Below are 24237 nucleotides of genomic sequence, written 5' to 3'. Positions count from 1 at the left end.
CCATATTTGCCAGTGTATGTGCTGAACTAGTGTGGCATTACACTGGTAAAAGACACCATGTGAAGATTAGAAGTATCCAATGTACACCATGTTCACAGGTAAGCAGAGTTAGCATGAGGCAGAATCTGTGGATGCGGGTACTAACTGAATCACCATGGAGACCGCCCCCTGAGTGTAGAGGACGAGTTCAGAGTGCGGCGGGGCAACTCACCATCCCCACTCCATGTGCGAATCTGGCCAGTGTGGATGTCATACTTGAGACTGTTGTAGAAGTTAAAATTGAGGTTTCCTTCATCATTTGAAGGAGTCCTGTAATATCAGTACGAGTAAGGGCATTTCAGTGTATGATCATATTTAATTTCATCTGGCACATTGATGTACATGTGCAGCACAACTTGTGGTAGCCAATTACTGTCAGACAATAAAATACCCAGATCTTACAACAAAGTGTTTACCTCCTTATAAGGAAGTATTTTTCCGTTACATCATTTAAACAATAAAATAAATTAGTTCTTAGGTTAAGAGTATACGTCATTGGCCTGTCTCTTAACAGTCTCTGGACATTTGGCATCCACAGTACATGGAACACTGACTACACGAGTGATGCTGTAAAGCTGCAGGGAACACACAGAGGAGGGGAGAAGAGTCAGACGTCCTACCTGGCTAGTCTGTGTGCCGGGGTCATCCTGCGTCCTCCCGCCGGCTGAATGGGGGGTTTGGGGGTGAATGTCTGCTTGCCTGGCTGCACCTCAGCAGGTTCAGTATAGCTAAGCGTCCTCTGAGCGGCGTGAGCCTGAGCAACCATTGCTTGGTGCTTAGCCTTACTCTGCTCCAGAAGTGCTTTGCTCTGCTCCATGAGCCGCTGCTGCTTGGTGGAGTGCTGCTGCTGAGCCAGGTGGTACTGCCGGCTATTGGCGGAGGCATTCTGGTAGTTCTGGGGCTGGACACCGGTCACCTGGCTGTACGCGGCCATCAGGTCACTCTGCCACTGACTACCAGGATCATCAATGAAACTGTTAAATGTCGCATTAGCATTGTCCATGTTAACATTTGCCTTGCCGTGTTTGCCAGACACTTTGTAGTCTGCACGAGGCCGGTTCGACCCAGAAGATGAAGATGGGCGTGATCTAATTATTTGTTCCTCCATTGTTAAATATCTTTGAAGTGGCTGGCCAGGTTCCTGTCTCCGGCCTGGCTGGGACATCATGTTGCTACTGGAGGAGCTGTCAGTGAACTCCCCACCATTGAGTAGACTTTCACTCGGTTTTCTGGAGTGGGTGGCACTGCCGGGCCGGCTGGGGGTGGGGGTGGTCAGATGATGGATGAGTTGGTCAGGCTGAAGGGCGCTGGTGCCGTTAAAGGCCGAGTACTGACGGGTTTGCTGTCGGATGGCTAAACGTTGCAGAGCGTCATGGATTGCCTCCTCATTGTAGGTGTCTGTAGACGAGAACATGATCATCAGTCAACATACACAGACACGACTGAGAGCAAGACACACTTTTACATAGCTACTTTTGAATAAATCTTCTTTTGTTTGTAGTTCTGTATTCAATCAGTAATATCCTGGAAGCCTGAAAATACACAAATCTGAGCCAGACAAACCAGTGGTTGATATAATGAGCATGTTTTGGGGCTATGATTGCATGCAATCAACCAAGTCAGATCATAACTATTTCATCTATACATTACAGAATGATTGACATTTACCACATAGCATTTGTTTGTTTATTTTTTGCTTAATGCCGCACTCAGCAATATTCCAGCTTTATGACGGCGGTCTGTAAAAATTCTACTCTGGACCAGAAAATCCAGTGATTGACATCATGACCATGGATCCATGCAACTAGATCAACCAAGTCAGCGAGCCTGAGCACCCGATCCCGTTAATCGCCTTTTACGACAAGCATAGTCGCCTTTTACCTAACAGATATCTTTGATTGAATATGTATCCTATTGTTGAATCCAGGGACTGAAACAACACAACACCAGGCATGAACACAACACAGTGGCAGGTGTCAACAACACAATACAACAGTATGCTTTCTGGTGTAAGAGGATTTTTATGTTCAGACAAATGTGTTAGTCTTCGACACATTCTTATACATATCTGAACAGTAAACAATGTAATTTGCATACTGCTAGAAGTGATAATCCCGCTAATCTTGTTGAGGTATTCCCCATTCCAAGGACATGACTAACTGAAGAACACATCAACACTTGGATGAAACCATGCTGTTTTAAAAAATGAAAAAAACCATGGAGTGTCCATAGGTATGTCCAAGAGTTACCTCCCTTCCTTAGATGATGTACAACAACTTACCAACTGTGGGTTCTGATGTACTGGAGGCCACACAACTTACCAACTGTGGGTTCTGATGTACTGGAGGCCACACAACTTACCAACTGTGGGTTCTGATGTACTGGAGGCCACACAACTTACCAACTGTGGGTTCTGATGTACTGGAGGCCACACAACTTACTAACTGTGGGTTCTGATGTACTGGAGGCCACACAACTTACGAACTGTGGGTTCTGATGTACTGGAGGCCACACAACTTACCAACTGTGGGTTCTGATGTACTGGAGGCCACACAACTTACCAACTGTGGGTTCTGATGTACTGGAGGCCACACAACTTACCAACTGTGGGTTCTGATGTGATGTAAGTTGATGCTGATGAAGGCCGGGAATGTACTGTGGCTGATGATGGTCGAGCGAAGGGCGGGCGGCCACCTGGGTTAGTTGAAGACTAGGTTAAAGACTACATTCACACAGTCTACACAATACTGTACTTGTTGTATGAGGAGAGGACTCACAATGCAACTTGCACCAACAACAACATGCTCCTGAATTGCTTAATTTAATGGATGCCAATGGCAACTTCTAAGCTGATTACAATTTTTGCATATAACATTTTTAAACAGTTCATGTCATACATAAAAAAGCATTTATTGGAACTAATGTTTTTAAGTAGATGTTGTTGAATGATTGTGTTGAAGTAAGTCCCACTCACTGGTGAAACAACAGAAATAATCAGGGACAATACTGAGTTCACTAACACAGACAGTATGGGAAACAAGTATCTGACATGTAAGTTGCTTCACTACATAAGTTCCTCCTTTTAGATCTACTAGTCACATCCTACACCAGCAGTGAGTTGGTCTGCTACACCAGCAGGACACGTTCCCCCTACACGTTAATCTACCTACACAAACAGTGAGTTGGTCTGCTACACCAGCAGGACACGTTCCCGCTACACGTTAATCTACCTACACAAACAGTGAGTTGGTCTGCTACACCAGCCGGACACGTTCCCCCTACACGTTAATCTACCTCCACAAACAGTGAGTTGGTCTGCTACACCAGCAGGACACGTTCCCGCTAAGCGTTAATCTACCTCCACAAACAGTGAGTTGGTCTGCTACCTAAGCAGGACACGTTCCCCCTACACGTTAATCTACCTCCACAAACAGTGAGTTGGTCTGCTACACCAGCAGGACACGTTCCCCCTACATGTTAATCTACCTCCACAAACAGTGAGGTGGTCTGCTACACCAGCAGGACACGTTCCCCCTACACGTTAATCTACCTACACAAACAGTGAGTTGGTCTGCTACACCAGCAGGACACGTTCCCGCTACACCTTAATCTACCTCCACAAACAGTGAGTTGGTCTGCTACACCAGCAGGACACGTTCCCCCTACATGTTAATCTACCTCCACAAACAGTGAGTTGGTCTGCTACACCAGCAGGACACGTTCCCCCTACACGTTAATCTACCTCCACAAACAGTGAGTTGGTCTGCTACACCAGCAGGACACGTTCCCCCTACATGTTAATCTACCTCCACAAACAGTGAGTTGGTCTGCTACACCAGCAGGACACGTTCCCCCTACACGTTAATCTACCTACACAGACAGTGAGTTGGTCTGCTACACCAGCAGGACACGTTCCCCCTACACGTTAATCTACCTCCATAAACAGTGAGTTGGTCTGCTACACCAGCAGGACACGTTCCCCCTACACATTAATCTACCTACACAAACAGTGAGTGGGTCTGCTACCTAAGCAGGACACGTTCCCCCTACACGTTAATCTACCTACACAAACAGTGAGTTGGTCTGCTACACCAGCAGGACACGTTCCCCCTACACATTAATCTACCTACACAAACAGTGAGTTGGTCTGCTACACCAGCAGGGCACGTTCCCCCTACACGTTAATCTACCTACACAGACAGTGAGTTGGTCTGCTACACTAGTCTGTCCTAGTCTGTGCTTACCTTTACAGAACTCACCATACATATTAGGGACATATGTAAAAGGGATGGTCTCAACATAAACTCCTGCAAGAAATACACCAAACAATACAGACAGTGGCCTTGAGTCACGCATGCGGTTCTACACAGGCAGGATGCAGTCTACAACTTTCACCACTAATGCGAAGCCAGAGTCTAGTCAAATTTGGTTTATTGAATGATTTGGATTTCAACACCGCTTTGAACAGTATTCCAGCTACATGATAGCATGGCAGCTTGAAGTGGGAGAAAAGCCAACGCGGTGCAGGTGAAGAAACATAATCAGGGCAATCTAGGATTCAAACCCATGATCATAGGTTTCTGGTGTGCCCAAAGTAGGCAACTCTGAACAGACAATGGCGGTGCACCCAAGTAGTCTTTGGAAATAATACAGCCAATAACACTACAATATAAACAATATAATGCTAAGAGCCACGTTCCGGCTTGTGGCTGTGCCATGCAGCATCAGGTAGTGCCACCACCCGACATCATCACCTGGAACTACTGTAGAAAATACATAGACCAACTCATAGAAAAGCAAAAATCATATGAATATTTTTAACCAAAATGTAATACCACCTAAAATATTGTGCTAATAGTTACAAACTACATTTCTAGATTTAACCAGTGCAAAACCTGCAGGCAAAAACGTGTTTTTTAACATTAAACAATTGACAATGTTCTCACTTTCTAAAAGCAAATAAGCACTGTTAAGGCTAATAAAGCTAAAAGTACAAAAAACAATGATTTCATCAATGAAAAGAAAAAGAAAAGGTCTTCATATCTCCTAGTCAGCTTCACTTGTTTCACACTGTAGGTCATAGAAGGGGATTTCCCAGTTCGTAATGTAGGTCATACTAGGGGATTTCCCAGTTCGTAATGTAGGTCATACTAGGGGATTTCCCAGTTTGTAATGTAGGTCATACTAGGGGATTTCCCAGTTCATAATGTGGGTCATACTAGGGGATTTCCCAGTTCATAATGTAGGTCATACTAGGGGATTTCCCACTTCACAATGTGGGTCATACTAGGGGATTTCCCACTTCACAATGTGGGTCATACTAGGGGATTTCCCACTTCACAATGTGGGTCATACTAGGGGATTTCCCACTTCACAATGTGGGTCATACTAGGGGATTTCCCACTTCACAATGCAGGTCATACCATGGAATATCCAACTTCAAAATGTAAGTTACAACGGAGGTCATACTAGAGGATTTCCTACTTCACAATGGCGGCCAAAAACTGTAAATCACAATGAAGGTCATACAAGGGGATTTCCTGCTTCACAATGGCGGTATACAATGTAGGTCACAATGAAGGTCATACTACCGGAATTTCCCACTTCACAATGAAGGTCATACTACCGGAATTTCCCACTTCACAATGGCGGTAATACAATGTAGGTCACAATGAAGGTCATACTACCGGAATTTCCCACTTCACAATGGAGGTCATACAATGTAGGTCACAATGAAGGTCATACTACCGGAATTTCCCACTTCACAATGGAGGTCACAATGAAGGTCATACAAGGGGACTTCCCACTACACAACAAACATGAAGTAATAATCAGATGTAGGTGAAAAAAGTCCTTAAAATACAACTTGAATCTGTCAGTCCTAGAGTTGGGAGTTGTCTGGTCAAGTTTGAGGGCATCATTCTTAGCCAATCTGCAATATGTGAAGCCAGTGCATCACCAGTGAGACTGGAAGTGCATCTGTGATGAGCCAGTAGAGGGGAGTACCTGTTTTCTGATTGCTGACAAGAGCAGACCTTGGGCGTGTCAGTTTCTGGCTGTATATGGACACAGCATTGTTGTAAGATGAAGGAGGGGCTAGGTGGGCGGAAGCAGGCCGCGGCAAGCTGTGCGAACCCCCACTCTCATATCTAATATCGGCATTTGAAGCACTGCACACTGAGTGGAGAAAGGGGACAGTATCATGACACAGAGTATGTTAAACTACACTGAAAGAAAGTATTAAATGCTTAGTTGAAACAAAGGAAATAGCATTGTAAACAATTTCTTTTAGAAAATCTTGAAACTCATTCTGCTAAAAATCACATTTACATTGTCTATTGGTTCCCTGTGGGAGAGATTATAAATATTTTCCTTTGTTTTTCTATAAACTGGTTAATGGCATATTCAATTACAGGCGTACCAACATTTGTGAAAGTCATTCGGAACTGTTAAATTCAACAATTATTGTAACACTTGTGATTTTGTAGAATTTTCCTATTCGGAATATTCTATAAGTAATATGTTACCACTGTTATACCGAGGCTGTTGTCCCCCACAACTGCTCTTATAGCGAAATCTTCCACAGAGATCTCAATTACCTCATGCAGCACGTGCGTAGCCACCTAGCTGCTATGTGACACCCTTCACTCTTGTCTCTTGCGAGAGCAAGTGCTCGGGGGACGGACAGGCGGGCAACAGCCTAGTGGTAACGTATTACTTATAGAATATTCCGAATAGGAAAATTCTACAAATTACATTAAGTAATACGTTACCACTGTTCTAGCGAGGCTGACTACCACAGTAGGCGGTGGGGAGCACCTACAACCCGAAACCTGACTGCTCGTGTTCCTTCCTGCCAGCGGAAGTATACAACAAGGCAGAAGCACTCGATGTGCATGCTCCCAGCTTGGCGTTACCATATAGGGGTACCAAAGCACTGTCAAGCGCATACCGTAAGGCTCAATCGTCATTGCCAAAACGATTGGTGACTCCAAACGGCCCCACTGGATAGGTATTTCATCGCCGCAGCGGATGAGAACACAGTATCCGTGTGAGCTTAATCTTAGATCAGGTTAAACAGTCGAAAAGAGGGAAATAAATTTCATTCGGACCGTATATCCCGAGAACAAGCCTACTTAAGCGTGTGTAATAGGCGCGTGACCTAAATTCAATATTGGAAAGCATGCATTACAAGGTTGCAATACACTACAGACAATTAAGTGAATAATTGTCAATCCAAATAAAGAAACACACAGAAAGCCGCACTCGCCTGTGGATGAGCGCGCTGGCTTGCGGGACCCCCACTCCCGTACCCACGGCTGTGGGAACATTGGAGTAGACCCAGATTGACCACCGAGCAAGGTCTGAAGCCTGAGGAGTTCGGAATTGCGCTGGGCACAACCCCTTAGATGACCGCTTGTGCCGCGATCAGCGGCCCAAGACGGTGCACACCCTCCACGTCTTCATCAGAGACCTGTCTGAGGTAATGATTGGCAAAAATCGAGTCAGAACGCCAGTAACAACCCCGCAATATTCTGTGAACAGATATATTGGAGTGTAGGGCAAATGTTGCCGCTAGAGCCCTAATCTCGTGCGGGTTTGACCCCGCTACCGGTAACCCCCGAGACCGGTACGCCAGATTGATGACAGAACGAAGCCATAACGCAATCGAGTTGCGAGTTATGTCAACCGTGCGATTAGGGTTACACGATATGAACAGAAGGTCACGCCCTTGTCTGCGTTCATTCGAAGCCTTAAGATAATACTTAAGGGCCCTAACCAGACACAGCGATCTGTCCTCGGTATCAGCAGGAGGTAAGATTTCTTTGAGGGATCTTACAGTGAATTCTCTCTCCGTTTGGCCAAATTTCTGATTCTTAGCGACGAAGCCCATGAGCAAGCCCAGGCAGACCGCTCCTTCGTCGCCCCTATCGAATCGTACTTTGGTGACATCGAGTGCGTGTATTTCCGACACTCGTGCCGCCGTGGCAAAGGAGAGAAGAAATGCTGTTTTCCAAGTCACATGCCGGAATGAAGCACTACCCAAGGGTTCATACGGAGCCTCCGTAAGTGATTGTAACACTAAGGAGAGATCCCAGGCCGGTGCCCGAAGGCGGCCCTTTTTAAGATCTTGCTGTTTGAAACCCTTGATAATACCCCGAATCACCGGCTCTTTTGAGAGACTGGTACCCATAGCAACGTCCCGTACCGTAGCAACGGACGAGACATAGTTGGCAATGGAACCCCCGGAGAGTTTCCGGGTCTCTCGTAAGTGAGACATGAAACGAGCAATATCCTGCACATATACCATCTTGCGAATGAATGTGATGTTTGCAACACCACTTCGTGAAAATAGCCCAACGTGCATTATACACCTTCTGGGTAGAATCACGATGCATACTAACGTATGCCTGAGACGCCCGACGAGAAAAACCATTACTCCTCAGACGCTCGGTGACAACATCCACGCGTGCAGATTGAAGCTGACGGGTGTGAGGGTGGATCATTAGATCCGGTCTCACAGGCAGTGGAAGTGGCGACTGCGTGGCCTGGGCCAGCAAGTCGGGGGTACCACGATCTGTTCGGCCACATGGGCGCGATCAGTAACATTCGACAGCGAACTCCTCGGAGCCGGCTTAGAATGAGTGGTATTAACGCCGTCGGCGGGTAAGCATAAGCGCCCATGCCCGTCCAGTCTAACGCGAGAGCATCGTGATCGATGGCCCTCGGGTCCGGGACTGGTGATACAAACAACGGGAGTTGATTGTTGAACCTGGTTGCGAACAGGTCGACCATCGGACGACCCAAACGTTCGCACAGCCACTGAAACACCACTGGGTTTAGCATCCACTCCGTGGGTCTCGGATCCCGAGGCCTCGATAGAGCATTGGCCAGTACGTTCCGCACACCTGGGATGGGACGGGCGCGTACCTGGCACGGGACACTGTCCACCAGAGCGTAAAACTCGAACGCGAGATTGAGTAGCGAGTGACTGTGGGTTCCCCCCAGTTTGTTCACATAGGACACTACCGTCTTGTTGTCGGTCGCCAGCATGAGCTGGGCGTCGACTAGACGATGCTTCCAGTGATTGACTGCGTTTATCACTGCCTTGAACTCGAGGCAATTGATGTGAAGACCGTGTTCGTCTACGCACCACAGCCCCGAGCTCCCCTCCCCCTCTAGATGGGCGCCCCAGCCCACTAGAGAGGCGTCTGTATACAGGTTCAACGTGACGCGGAAGGGCCGCATAGAGACACCTGATAAGACGTTGCAAGGGACCGTCCACCACTCCAGATGCGGTCGGAGCCGATCCGGGAAGGCGACGGTCGCACTGTTCTCCTCCTGTGCTAACAACTGGATTAGAAACCGTTGCAGCGGGCGGAGTTGGAGACGACTTCGTTCGGTGCAGTCCTGGGCTAACAAAAGTGAACAGTCTGTTGCCTGAATCTTGTGCCACCGGTCTGGGGGGACAAAGAGGCGATGGGTCACCGTGTCGAACCGACCTCCGATGAACCGCAAGTTCTGTGAGGGGGTTAACTCGATTGATAATCCACCCCAATTGCTCCAAGAGCTGACGTGCGAAATCGAGATGGCGTGACAGGGCGTCCGTCATTCGATTGGCAACTAGCGAGTCGTCCAGGTACGCGAAGTACCTGATACCCCTCTTGTGGAAGAACCCCACTATGGGGGTGGTTAACCGGGTGAACAGGCAGGGAGCGGACGAAAGACCGAATGGGAGTACAACCCACTCGTAGTGCCTGCCTTGAAAGACAAACCTGAGATACTTGTGATGATCCGAGTGAATCGGAACATGCAGATAAGCATCCTTCAGGTCGATCAAAGCGAGCCAGTCGGCCGGCATGATCAGAGCTTTCAGGTCCGCCAAGCTCAACATTCTGAACTTGGGCGGCTTGTGCAGGTAAAACTCGTTGAACGATTTCAGATTGTGAATCATTCTGAGTTCAGCACTGTCTTTCTTGGGAACAAGAAATATTCTGGAGTAAAACCCCGGTGTTATTTCTGGTAGGACTAACTCCCGTACCGCCCTATTCTCCACCAAACTGCCGATGGCATCGGCGAGGATGGGAAGATCGGCTTCCCAATAGAAACCTTCCAACGGGGCTAGAGATCTAGCCGATAGCCGTACCGAATCGTGTCGACCACCCACGGGTCGTTGAACACTTGTTCCCAATTCTCCCAGTAAGTCTGGAGTCTGGCTCCGACAGGGGAAGGGAAGGGAGGCCGGACAGGCTGTGGCAGACACAACTGTCCAGGGCTGAATGACTCGGGTTCGCCTACGGGCCAACCGAAGCTGGCGCTGTTGGCACACGAACCCTGCAAGAGAGTGTCATTTGGAGGAGCCCTTATGGTCACGAGACGGCTTAGGCTTCCCCCAGTGTCCTTCTTCCCCCGACAGGGTGGCAGGTTGCCCCTACCGTGGCCCTCAAAGCGGGACCTCTTCCCGGAGGAAGAAGACACCGACCCGTGGACTTCCCGGCCGCAGCATCCTGAGGGGCACTCTGTTTAGGGGCACTCTGTTTAGGGGCACCACCCAGGCGTCTGTGCAGAGACCCAACCAGATCCAACGTATGCTGCGAAGCCACGGCAGACGAAGCAGCCTGCTGTTCTTTTAGAACACCAGGGATCCGATTATTAAATAGGGTCTGCGCAGACCAAGGCTGCGAAAGTAACACCTCCTGGTTGGCGGCGTCCAACCCAGAAGAGGCAAGTTACGCTTGCCGCCGCAAAAAATGGCACGTGCCGGAATGAAAGGCCGAAGCCCCGGCAACGTACTCAAGGGTTGCATTCAAACCGATCAAACAGTTGTAAATGCGCTGGTCTCGGTCCGTAGGGGAACCTTCGACCAGACTGGCCGCCACCGCCAAGTAGGTGTCGCCATGTGACATAGCGAGCATGGAGTGCCGAGAGAGGGTGTCCATCTGCTGTAAAGTCGCTTGAGTGACTGTAGCAGCAGGTGGGGCACGGACACCCAACCTCTCTACATGGGCCTCCGCGGTGGGACTTGATTCCGGGAAGGCCAAGTCATGCACCGGGAACGAACCCTTTCTCCACGACGGAGGAGGTAACGGGAGTCCCCGACCGGAGGCCGCCGCGAAGGCTTTCTCCAGAGACGGCTTGATCCCGAGCAACAAAGTTGACGCGGGAAAAGCCTTGTCGGCGGACTCGTCAAAAACCTCGGAGGAACCCACCGAGCCGTGGATTCCCCAGGGTACCGGCTACGGCCGTGGCATGTCCTCGAGGTCATACACCATGGCCACACGGTCCTTAGTCGATAACGGGAGTATCGGCTCGGGGGAAGGACCGGTGACAACGGTAGCCGCCGTCGTACCCGTAGACCCCGCGTCCGAACCCGCAGCCACCGAAGGGGCCAGGGACGGAACAATCAGGGCCTTATCCTGAGATAAGGCCGCCAGTTTGGAGTCCACCAATTGCGACAACAAGGGCCGCCAAGGGATCCGCCGCCGAGGAGGTAGTGCCCGCAATGGGCGCCCGACCGGACGAACCGGCCACCTCAGGGGTGATAGCAGAACGCACGAAGCGCCTGTATCGTGCAAAATCCTCAGGCCCCAGACCCTCGCACTGGGTGCACCGGGTGTCCTCGCAAGGGACCCGGCACCGCGGGCATCGATCGTGGGGATCCCGGGACGACAAAAACTTCTGACAAGCCGCAGCGCCTGGCAGCAGGAGTAGTTGGGGTGCTGGACAAATCCAATTCTATGTCAGACATTGTTCTTTGAACAAAAAGCAAAACATGGTTACAACACACACACCAAACATATTCACAAACGTAGATTTTCCGAAGAAAAACAAACGATAATATCGAATACATAAGATACATGTATTATAGAGAAAAATAAATATATATATATAATAATAGGTGATGCAAAAAAACACCCCACAATATACCACTGAAGGTAGATGGAAAACACAAAGTGCCGCCGCCACACCCCGTTAGTAGCGAAAAAAGGCGGGAAATTTTAGGCGGGAGATTTTAGGCGGGAAAATTTTCCAAGCGCCGAATAACGAACGCCCCGTAAATTACAGTTTACTTAGGCCGAAGAAACAGTAATAAATATCACCAAGGATAGCAGGAGGCTGGTAGAACGCAGAGCAGTCTATGGATACGTCTTGCGAAGGCAAGCGAAGAGACAAGAGTGAAGGGTGTCACATGGCAGCTAGGTGGCTACGCACGTGCTGCATGAGGTAATTGAGATCTCTGTGGAAGATTTCGCTATAAGAGCAGTTGTGGGGGACAATAGCCTCGGTATAACAGTGGTAACGTATTACTTAATGTAATTAACTCTACAGGATGTGCAAGATGTTAATGTTGTAGATGTAGTACTCCAAGGTTGATGAGTGCAGGAAGGAGGAGGAAGATGAGGATGAAGCTACATCCTACAGGCCATCACCACAATGTGTGCTACAGCCAAAGCTAATGAAGGGTTCATGGACTAAAAAATGTCTAAATACAAACATTATTCCTTTTTAGATCATAATAAAACAGAACTTAAATTGAATTTTTTTTTGTACAAGATTATAACTAATGAGATCTACAAAAGCATTTTTGATGTCACATTACTGAAACCTTCCTCCTGCGCCATGAACCCTTCTCTGCGGCCCAAGTCTAGCGCTGCTGCTTGTCAGGAATCTTACCTCGAGGGACCTCCTCCCAGTTGGAGTCTTGGAGGTCACTGGATTCTCTACGTTTCACAAGAGAACTATCAGAGCGCACCATGCCTGCCGATGCTCCCTGGCTGTCACTGGAGGTCTTGGCATTGCTTCCCAGGAAGATGCTGGCCGACTTGTTCATCTTGGTGTAAGTCGTCAACACTTCCTCCAGTTCGGCCTCACTGCAAAAAACCAGTCCATTATACAGAATTCTTACTAGAATTAAATACAGAGTAGCTAGCCATGAGTAGATCATCACATCCTCCCTTAACTGTGTTTATTACTGAAGGGAAGATAGAAGTTCTGCACTACTGAGGGTCAAATCATCAACTGTCCTCTACTGTGATGAGCACGTATTAAAGGAATAGAGTTCTGTACTACTGAGGGTCAAATCATCAACTGTCCTCTAATGTGTTCACAAACAGTTCTTACCAAGCAGTGTTCACAAACAGTTCTTACAAAGCAGTGTTCACAAACAGTTCTTACCAAGCAGTGTTCACAAACTTCTCAAACTTGGATTCATGCAGCCCCTCCATGCTGTCTGTGCGACGCAGATGTCTCCGGTCTATCATCTTCCTCGTCCGGAGTTGCTCGGTCTCCTGAGATTACATAGGAGATAAATGACTATGAATTCTTCCAATGCTTAACAAATCATTATGTGTAGTCCTTCCATATGTATGGATGATGTTCAGGTTGTGAGGACAAAATGGTGAATCTAGCCTAAATGATTTTATATTTAACTGCCTGCAGAATATGGCAATGGTAATGATGTATAACATCAATGCCAAGTCCTACCTTGTTATAGATATGTACAAAATCCCCCAGTTGTTTAGCCAGTATTCGTCTGCGATCTGACAACGGTAGTTTCCGACTGGGAACGATGACCTTGAATGACTGCTGGAGATTAACAGCCGCCCGCTTCAAGAATCTCAGAACAAGGTCCTACAACAGATACCAGTAATAAATGAAACTAAACTACAAAAAGAGGTCAATTAAATTTAACTGAAATATTTTTAATGTTGTAAGATCAGGTAATCAGTAAGTCTTGTGTTAAGTTTCCATGACAACGTGGCCAGTGATGTCCTACCATCTGCTCATTGAGAGCCTCCACGTCCTCCTGAGACAAGGCTCCAGTGTCGCTGATGAGCCTCTGCTGAACCCGTACCAGGTACATGGCGAACGCTGACCGAGCCTGGACCTTGCTGCCAACAGTTGAAACAGATCCATTAGCACATCCATTCAGTGAGCCAGATCCATTTGCACATCCATTTGTTCGTTTGTTTGTTGTTTAACGCCACACTCAACAATATTACAGCTATATGATGGCGGTCTGTAAATAATCGAGTCTGGACCAGACTATCCAGTGATTGACATCATGAGCATCAATCCACGCAAATGGGATACGATGACATGCATCAATCAAGTCAACGAGTCTGACCACCTGATCCCGTTAGTTTCCTCTTACAACAAGTATAGTCGCCTTTTACAGCAAGCATGGTTGCTGAAGACCTATTCTATCCCGGATCTTCATGGGTTAGCAGTTCCATTCAGTGACATAGATCCAGTTGCACATCCATTCAGTGAGACAGGTCAAGCACCCCTACTTATTATACAGACGTGTCACAGGGAAACACTTTCCTCCACTAACTCAAGGTTCTTGTGGCTATACCTCTATGATTTCATGCAATGTCCACAACAAAACATTTCACTATTCCACAATTCCTTCTGTGTGAAGCTCTGAACTTAGCAGTCACCACTGTGGGGTTCGTTGACTAGTTGACGAGGTTAATGGCGTATCAATGTAGCCTGACAGCATGGATCGTTGCTAATTATTCAAATTACTGTATTATCTAGTCCAGACTTGATCATTTACAATCTGCTGTCAAATCAGGAATTTTGCTAATTGCAACTCAACAACAGATACTCACCCTATATTATTAGTGAATATCTCATCAATACCAGAAATCAGAAACACAGAGAACCACTGCCAAGACCCAGCCTCACCTGAGTGAGCCGCCCTTCAGGAGGAGCTCCACAACGTTATACTTGGGAACAGCTTCAGGTTCAGCCTCCTCACACTTGGTCTCCATCGCCTTCTCCTCCTCCGTCGGCGGACTCGGCTGGTGCGGGGAGATGACCTTCACCTCTGCCTCTGGAGCAGCAGCCTCGATTGGCTGGGTGTGGTGGAGCATCTGTAGCGGCTCCACCGACTCCACCGGCTCCACCTTCTCTTCCTGCGTCACGCTGGGATCCGTCTTCTGTTGATTGGCTGACTCCTCCTCCGACACCTGGTCCTCCTCCAGGTCCTCCGGGACACCCTGAACTAGTTTCGACTTGGGTTCTAAGAAACAGTGCGACATGAATTAGGAAATGTTTAGATCTGTATGAAGTAAGTGAGTGAGTTTGATTTTACGTCGCTTTTAGCAATATTCCAGCAATAAAACGGCGGGAGACACCAGAAATGGGCTTCACTCATTTTACCCATGTCGGGAATCGAACCCGAGTCTTCAGCAACCTGGATGAAGGGTAAAAAGGGACAATTGCACTGAAGGAGGGGAAACTTTTCATCTTTACAGAGTTAGAGGTGTAAAAACATTCATCCTAATTCGAGAACACAATTCTGTGAAACATGAATTCTTATACACTCCATTTTACAGATGTCAACACCATATCAACTCACACCATGTGCGAGTGAGGGAGTGAGTATTGAACAGTATTTCAGTGATATCACAGCAAGTCAGTTTGACGTGGGCAGAAAACCCGAGTGATGTAGGTCTTCGCCGGTTACCACGAGTAGGGATATGACAAACCTAGATATACAATAACGGCAAACGTTGCACAAAAAATTCCGGGGCCTTTGACAGTGGGCACTCATGTCCCCTACAAGAGTGAAAAAGGTTCCACATAACTATTTGTAACTATTTTTCAAATTCTAGGGCCAGGATAAATGCGGACTGACTGAAGATTTACCTTTCTTATTAGAGACTCTAGCTTTCTTCTTGTTCTTGTTCTTGCTCCTCCTCCTCTTGTGCCCGAGCCGCCTCTCGTACTGCCGTGTTCTGATCATGGCCTGGGCATACGCCTCCACATGACGATGCTGCAACATGACGACATCATCACACCACTGTCGGCATACATACTGAACAGAGGAAGTGTTAAATAGAATAGGTTTCAGTCAGAAACAGAGTATATTGAATGTCTTACATCATTCTCGCTTTTAGTCTGGCCCGCCCCGGTGATCTGGAGATAGCCGGTCCTGCAACAAGTATCCAGGGTGTCAGTGTGAACCAGTAATGTCGACATGAACAATACACAGTTACAACAGAGACACAAGTTATGGACGTTTCGATACAGATCCTGTACTTTTGTCAAGCAAGGCTGAATGATGAACATGGTACAGAAGAGACTTCAGTAAAAGAAAACTGACAGCAGTCCACATTCGCCACCACAAGCCATCAATCAACAGAGATCAAGGCTGTTTCATCCCATCCCCCTATGAAGCAATCCCCCCCACCTATGTACACTTAATCCCGTTTAGCTGGCTTCCTGTCTCATTGGCTTCCTCATCATGCGTTCTCCGTCCATCATGGTGTTCCAGTATTATCCTACTCATATTAACCTCTCTCCTAGGGGCGGTCGGGTAGCCTAGTGGTAAAAGCGTTCGCTCGTCACCCTGAAGACCCGGGTTTGATTCCCCACATGTCCCCCACCATGATATTGCTGGAATATTGCCAAAATGCGGCGTAAAACCATACTCACACACTCACTAACCTCTCTCTTGAATGCAATTGTTGTTATTGTTAATCCCCTACCTACCAAATATATTTCTGTACCATGTTCATTATTCAGCCCTGCTTGACACCAGTGTAAGGATCTACACCGAAACATGACCTTTACAGTAATTAAAGAAGTTGCCCTCCATAATTTGTGTCAACCGTCAACTTCTAAGTCATGCTTCATCAGAGGTATTTTGGACAAGAAGGAAATTGTGATTCATGAAAAATGTGACCATCGTAACCAAGAACACTTGAATCCCCAGTGAAGATGAAGAGGGGTTAATACATCTCACAGGCAGTGTCTTACCTTGACCTTGACCCTAAAGAAGTCGCCCCAGCTGTGGCCAGCTTCCCAAGATTTCCTTTATGTCTGAAAACACATGTCAGCATGCTCAGTGGAGTGTCTGGAGATTACCTGATTGAGTGATATCTGTTGCGATAGTATCAAGGTCCCACTACTTGCCTAAGTTATGACTATCTTGGATTGGGTAGTCAGCCGGAGTGACATGGTGTTACTGACCACTTGTCAGGTTATCAATGTGTGTCCAGACAAACCAGTGATTGATACCACAAATGCCATTGGGGTACAATGACCTACAATAAACCAAGTAACAACCTGACCACCTGTTCCATTAGCGAAGGTTGTTGGGATTTTCTAACACGGACTCCCCATAGGGAAAACAAGCAGTGATTACCCACCTCTCTGGGTAGAGCCTCTGGTGCAACATCAGGTTGTGGGTGGAGTTGAACTGGAGGAACGGGCTGAAGAAGAGAGTGTAAATGTATCTCCCAGACACTGGGAAGGAACTGGCACAATGAAATCACTATTGCTGATCAACTGATGTAAGGGAGGTAACTCTCAGGCCTTGAGAGAAGTGACTGTAACCAAGATGGGGGATGTTTGGAATTGTTAGAATGACAGTTGGTGAGTTTTGAAATGTTATGAATGAGTGAGGTTGTGTGTATTGGTTGTCATGGTCAGGTGAGTTAGTTGTTGGAATGTTTGACTTGTCAAGGTCAGTGTATCTTTAAGTTCTAGTGATATACAATGTTGAACTACAGCCGGCCTCCTTGTCTCTTTCATGACATATACAGTTGCACAATGACACTATATCAGACATGTGATCAAAGTCAAACTTCTGCACACTTTAACTAAACTTAACAATATGTTTCCCATTATCCAAGTGAGAAATGTAACCAGAAAATTCCCAAATAGACTCCTATGGAGAAACATTTGACCCCAAACTATACTTTTAGCTACTGAATCACAAGAAGATCTACAAGAATTCTGTGGACACCACACAAATGTACCATCAGTCACTGACTTACGAATAGATCTCCCAAGAATCTGCTGTGGGGAATATTTTCACCCATCCTCCCTTTCGTTGTTCCTCTTCTTTAGAACGCCTGATAATCTTGATCTCCTCGCTATTGAGGCCTCCCATATTCTTGTTAGCGTTCTTGTCCTTCCCGCTGACCGCGGAGTTAGCTGGCCCAGCCGAGAGAGGTCTCTGACGCTGCATTGTAAAAGCTGATTGTCTTATCCATGACCACTTTAGTAGAAGACACTTTATTTTATCTCCATGTCAGAATGATGAGATCTGATTGGTCCACGTGATCTTGATAAAATACCATGTATAGATGGAAACATAATTCTCAGTGGGAGAATAAATCCCTTATACCCCACCATGAACAAGACAGGCTGAAAGACCATTCATTGTCATTTACACACAACAGAACAACAATTCAAAGTTACATAAGTATAACACTATCATCACTAATAAAGAAATTGATGGCATATCTAGGGATGCAAATTAACACAGTAAACACAAAAGTTGTTTGTTGCTTAACGCCGCACTCAGCAATATTCCAGCTATATGACGGCAGTCTGTAAATAATTAGGCCTGGTCCAGACAATCCAGTGATTGACATCATGAATATCAATCCACGCAATTGGGATACGATGACATGCATCAACCAGGTCAGCGAGCCTGTCCACCTATCTCATTAGTCGCCTCCTAGGACAAATGAAGTCTCCTTTTATGGCAAGCATGGGTTGCTGAAGACCGATTCTACCCCAGATCTTCATGGGCCTAGTAAAAATACTGAAGGAAAAGACAACACATTGACTTTATTGCTGCTTAATTTGAGTCCAGTCAGGGAAACAGATATGAAACCACGCCATGAAACTTGAAGATTTCGGTCTGAAGAACAATGTATGTATCTAATACAACATAAAAACAAGGTTGCTCAGCTGATACGCAGGAGTGGGCGAGTGAGCTCAGCGTAACCAAGGTAACACAGTATTGCAGTCATCTCATGCAGGGGGTGTGTACATGCTAAGCCCTTGGTGAAATCTACAAGCAAGGCACTGGTTTTCTTGCTGACAGATTAGGGATAAGAAATGAAGCTATCTTGGCATTTCACAGTCCAGCTGATGTATTACACTGTCTACTTCACCATCAACTACGTAACCTTGTCAGCCATAATGCCTCAGTGGGCATGGAGGCATCCTGTCATACAGTATCGGTATACAGTAAAATGTTGCAGAGACAACAGGCCCAGAGAGTGAGGAACACCCACACAAAGGTTCTTGTTTAATCTGGACAACAGCTAACTTTCATCCATCTCACCAACTTACCATCCATCTCACCAACTTTCCATCATTCTCACCAACTCAAATGTTGGCCAGTAGGACTCAAGTTCATCAATTCTCATGAATAACTAAATGTCTACAGAAACTCAACCCAAATCAAATTATATTCTCATATTTATCACAGTTCTAAAAAAATTAACATAAAACACAAAACAAAAGCATTCAAATGAGATTGGTTCAACATTTGAAATACACACACACACTGTTGACATTGAAGTTGTTCATGTTGAGAACAAAGACATGGATATACACGACATAAAACCAACGTTCTGCTGATGGACACGACAAAGACACTGATTATATAAACCACATGAAATCAAGCTGTTATTAAATTAAATAAACCAGTTTTGTGAGTAAGAAATATTAGACTGTTTACAACACAATATTTGAAGGGTTAGTGTGCAAGTAAATAACATGTATGTCAGACAGGTGGGGGACAGGGAGAACACAGGCATCAGGGGTGCGAGGAACACTTACCGTTGTAGCTGACACAGGCCTAGTGCGCGCTGACTGGAAAATACACCATATTAACATGTGAACGCATGCTAAACCTACAGTCCCTATGTGGCAAGAGTGGTTTCCCTTGTTTGAGTACGAACGCTAGAGATGACTTTCCATTATTTGAAGCTTTGAAGCTTTGTGAGGTTAGTAAAAGCTTTCAAATTCCAACTGCATGCATGCATTTCAATAAGAAGCATTTATGCATGTTACAAGCAATAGCTTCTCACACAGTAAGCCTTTCATCTCACAGTCAAGCATTAGGCCAAGCAGGCAGATATGCGCTATCATCATGAGGTAGACACTATGTTAGTTGATTAAACATGCTAAATCTTGACAACAATATTTCATGAGTTTAATATTCCCCCAAAAGTACAGGGCACAGATGTCTTCTTAAAGCCTTAACATCTCCCATATCAAACTGGCAGAACTGAAAGATAATTTATTTACAATAACATCATTTAAATAATTATGGTAAGGTCATATTGACACACAGACGTCGTATCATCCTGATCAAGTCCTTTGTCATCATTAGACCAAGTAGTGAAAAACATGATCTTGATCCAATGAAAACATATTAGTATGGCTGTCGTAACTGACCGGACGGAAGAAACCTACTTGGTAGACGTTAACACTGAAACGTGTATGTTATTCTGTGTTAGCATCAAGAGGACAAGACTCTACCAGTAAAAAGTCTAGCTTTTCTATAAAGACTTCACAGATGATTTACGACGACATCTACACAAAGTTGTGGACTTACTGTAGAGGATTTGACTATCTGTAATATGTATGATGAAGATTTGGAAACACATCAACAAAGAAAACAAATCCACGACTTTCATCCTATAGGTCTGTCACTAACATTTTAACATTGGTAAAAAACAGGAACAAAATGTTGCTCATTAATATGTATGTCCATAAAACACCTGTCATGTTCATCATGAAATCCTTTCTCATAAAATATCTTACAATTGTCTCATTTTATATCAATCATCTTTGGTTCTGATCTGGTTGACAGAGAAACAAGTACCTTAGCTCTGGCTGCCATCTTGGATGCAACTTCCTGATTGCGTCGACTCTGCTGCATATTGCGCATCATCGGGTCATGACACGCCACGCCTGGACAATGAACACACATCAGTAGTAGCAGCAGTTAGCTGTCAATCTCAACTTATTATATGGAAATATTATAATCCTTAAATATCATCGAAAACTCATGTCAATTTAAAGAATCAGTGAGAATTTCAATTTGGACGAAACATATTGTGAGGAAAATATTTTTGGAAAGTTTTGTCATAATAAGTGATGAAACGTCTGGCTCAATCCCTCAAGTAACTGGGTGAATGTCCTCACCCCTATTTTAGTTCCTGACACTCACCGGCCAATGAGAACAGGTCACACAACATGTTGGCTTTAATCTTCAGATCAAGTGGACTGTCACTGAAAACACAATATCAGAGTTATTCTCTGGTACATCATAGTTGTACCAACTGTAAACTTTGCAATACTATAAAACAGCAACATCCACCTATCTACCTACCAAGTGGAGGAATTCTCAATCAAATCAAACAATTATTCATGTAGACAATAGTGAGATGAATTCTGTGGGACTCACCAAGCTAAAGATGGCGACAGGTTGACTTCTAGCACCCAGGGTTTGAGGTTGTCATCAATGAGAATATCAAACCCGTACAACTCTGCAACAATCACGGGCAACCATGAACATCATTTATCAATACAATAACTAGAACACATTACAATACTTAGAAACCATGGTAACAGAGGATAAGAATGACACTACATCATCAGGACATGAAAGTACCGAAGCAGAAAACATTTTTGATAATGCACTGTCATGAGTACAAACACAGCTGCTCCACAGTAACAAGAAACGATCCATCATTGGACAACAGCCTACACCCATGATAGCTTGGACTTACACGTGTTGAAACATTTTGTTTTCCTATCTGTTCATAGCCTAATTAACACTATCAGTACTGATGTTAGTATTTATTTGTTGTTTAACGTCACACTCAGCAATATTCCAGATCTATGACCGCAGTCTGTAAATAATCGAGTCTGGACCAGACTATCCAGTGATTGACATCCTGAGCATCGATCCACGCAACTGGGATGCATTGACATGCATCAACCAAGTCTGAACTTGAGTCTGAACACCAATGCTGTTAGTCGCCTCTTACATACATAGTTGCCTTTTACAGCAAGCATGGATTGCTGAATACCTATTCTTCCCCTTATCTTCGCTGTTGAAATAAATGACTCTGGACCAGACAATCCAGTAATTGACATCATGAACATTGACCTAAGCAATTGGAACATAATGACATGCATCAACCTAGTCAGCAAGTCTGACTACCCGATCCCGTTAGTCGCCTCTAACGACAAGCATGGGTTACTGAAAACCTATTCTAACACAGATCCTCATGGGGTACAGGGTTAGTAGTCCTACTGATCTCAGCATCTCTCATCACCATAACACCATCTCACCGAAGCAGTTTCCCCGGTGCGGCATGAACATCTTGCAGGCCGTGGCAATAGGGAGCTCCACGGAGATGATTGTCTTGATTATAACGTCTTCAATACGCATCATCAGTGCTGGAAAACAGAGCATGGCTTATAGACTCACAGTACAAAGTCTGTTGTATATGGAATCTTAGCAGGCCACCTACAATTTGCACTTACAAAACACAACTGATTAACTCCGAGAACTGTCCTAATCTGGCACCGAATGGTACTAACAAAACACAACTGATTAACTCCGAGAACTGTCCTAATCTGGCACCGAATGGCACTAACAAAACACAACTGATTAACTCCGAGAACTGTCCTAATCTGGCACTGAATGGCGCTAACAAAACAAAACTGATTAACACAGAGAACTGTCCTAATCTGGCACCGAATGGTGCTAACAAAACACAACTGATTAACTCACAGAACTGTCCTTATCTGGCACCGAATGGCGCTAACAAAACACAACTGATTAACACAGAGAACTGTCCTAATCTGGCACCGAATGGCGCTAACAAAACACAACTGATTAACACACAGAACTGTCCTTATCTGGCACTGAACGGTACTAACAAAACACAACTGATTAACTCCGAGAACTGTCCTAATCTGGCACCGAATGGTACTAACAAAACACAACTGATTAACTCCGAGAACTGTCCTAATCTGGCACCGAATGGCGCTAACAAAACACAACTGATTAACTCAGAGAACTGTCCTAATCTGGCACTGAACGGTACTAACAAAACACAACTGATTAACTCAGAGAACTGTCCTAATCTGGCACTGAATGGTACTAACAAAACACAACTGATTAACTCACAGAACTGTCCTAATCTGGCACTGAATGGTACTAACAAAACACAACTGATTAACTCAGAGAACTGTCCTAATCTGGCACCGAATGGCGCTAACAAAACACAACTGATTAACTCCAAGAACTGTCCTAATCTGGCACCGAAAGGTAACAAAACACCACCGATTAACTCCAAAACAGTCATGTTAGTACATTCATACCTACAGCTGGCTATGATGGGAGGAGAGCATGTTTTGAATTGTATAATTCATCATAACAACCCAATTCTCACAAAACAAACTTTCAACGGAAACTTTTGAAATAGATGGCTATAATTCATAAGAACAGCATTTTCTTTCTATGGGTATTGCTCCTGTTGAGCCAGTGTTAAGTGTGGGTCTACATAATACACATGTTTGTATTATTGCCACTACAACACATGAGTGAGGGGAGTTCACATACTACCCACCTGCAGTGTCTCGGCCTTGCGAGCGCAGGTAGCGCAGCAGAGCTCCCAGAGACCACTTGTTGCCGTAGTCCTCCACGTCGGGGTCGTCATTCCTGGTAACAGGTCATACCAATTTCACGTCTTCACTCTCTAACTCACCCTGTGGTCACCACTCACCCATACTTGTTTAAACACAAGAAATCTACACAAGTTGTGTATGGTGATATAAAATAATGCCAACAAACTTCAATAAGCTTCACTGTTTAAATTTAATTTGTTAATGTCTACATCTTATGTAAGATAATAAAAAACCTTGCTATGTACATGTATCTATCAATAATTTTAGAACATAACCAAACTATGTTCTGTATTTCTTAAAATTGTTCTGTCCACCATGTTTTTTCTATGCACAACTGGACCGACTAATTGCATGTTGTACATTCGGGCGCCTACATCCTTATGAAGTAAACAATGTGTATGATGATACTTGAATGATAGAGGCTGTCCTCAAATTTATTTAATTAGTTAGAGGTTGAACATTCAAAGATATGAATTCATCTTCAACATGAGTGTGCCTGAGACACGTACTGTTGGTGTCACAACAATCTCGCTCATACAGTGTTAGAAACTGGCACTAGTCCTGTAGTCCTTGCCAAACTGCCCAATAGTTAAGGTATCATAAGGAGTAGTAGAAATTGGCCATTTGTAAGGGTTTTGCTATATGTTATCATTATAAGGACTCGTAGAGTAAAACTGTTAGTTTCTAATGCTGCTTATAAGTGGAAGATAAATGTAAATATAGGTA

At 45.3% G+C, this 24237-nt stretch overlaps 1 protein-coding gene and 1 pseudogene across 2 annotated transcripts in view; both read right to left on the bottom strand.

The window, feature by feature from the left end:
• LOC139442360 (tubulin polyglutamylase TTLL5-like) overlaps positions 1 to 24237 on the bottom strand; it is a 38768-nt gene that overhangs the window by 4837 nt on the left and 9694 nt on the right. The window contains exons 12-32 of one of the 2 annotated variants that reach the window (XM_071223162.1): positions 23454 to 23545; positions 22168 to 22275; positions 21275 to 21356; positions 21038 to 21099; positions 20690 to 20778; positions 19639 to 19671; positions 17835 to 18022; positions 17205 to 17267; positions 16813 to 16875; positions 15934 to 15985; positions 15700 to 15826; positions 14734 to 15070; positions 13817 to 13931; positions 13525 to 13671; positions 13216 to 13328; positions 12715 to 12911; positions 6046 to 6216; positions 4284 to 4346; positions 2641 to 2733; positions 660 to 1437; positions 212 to 309 (exon numbers count right to left, since the gene is read on the bottom strand). In XM_071223162.1, coding sequence (XP_071079263.1) covers positions 212 to 309; positions 660 to 1437; positions 2641 to 2733; positions 4284 to 4346; positions 6046 to 6216; positions 12715 to 12911; positions 13216 to 13328; positions 13525 to 13671; positions 13817 to 13931; positions 14734 to 15070; positions 15700 to 15826; positions 15934 to 15985; positions 16813 to 16875; positions 17205 to 17267; positions 17835 to 18022; positions 19639 to 19671; positions 20690 to 20778; positions 21038 to 21099; positions 21275 to 21356; positions 22168 to 22275; positions 23454 to 23545 — 3071 coding nt within the window. The remainder of the gene's footprint in view (positions 1 to 211; positions 310 to 659; positions 1438 to 2640; positions 2734 to 4283; positions 4347 to 6045; positions 6217 to 12714; positions 12912 to 13215; positions 13329 to 13524; positions 13672 to 13816; positions 13932 to 14733; positions 15071 to 15699; positions 15827 to 15933; positions 15986 to 16812; positions 16876 to 17204; positions 17268 to 17834; positions 18023 to 19638; positions 19672 to 20689; positions 20779 to 21037; positions 21100 to 21274; positions 21357 to 22167; positions 22276 to 23453; positions 23546 to 24237) is intronic. The other variant, XM_071223163.1, reaches the window with a different exon arrangement.
• LOC139442187 (uncharacterized) lies at positions 9573 to 10546 on the bottom strand (annotated as a pseudogene).

Source organism: Haliotis cracherodii, unplaced genomic scaffold (assembly GCF_022045235.1).
Source record: "Haliotis cracherodii isolate W230 unplaced genomic scaffold, xgHalCrac1.p SCAF_5, whole genome shotgun sequence".
In the NCBI taxonomy this organism is placed as follows: Eukaryota; Metazoa; Mollusca; class Gastropoda; order Lepetellida; family Haliotidae; genus Haliotis; species Haliotis cracherodii.
This window is presented reverse-complemented; position numbering and strand designations above follow the sequence as displayed.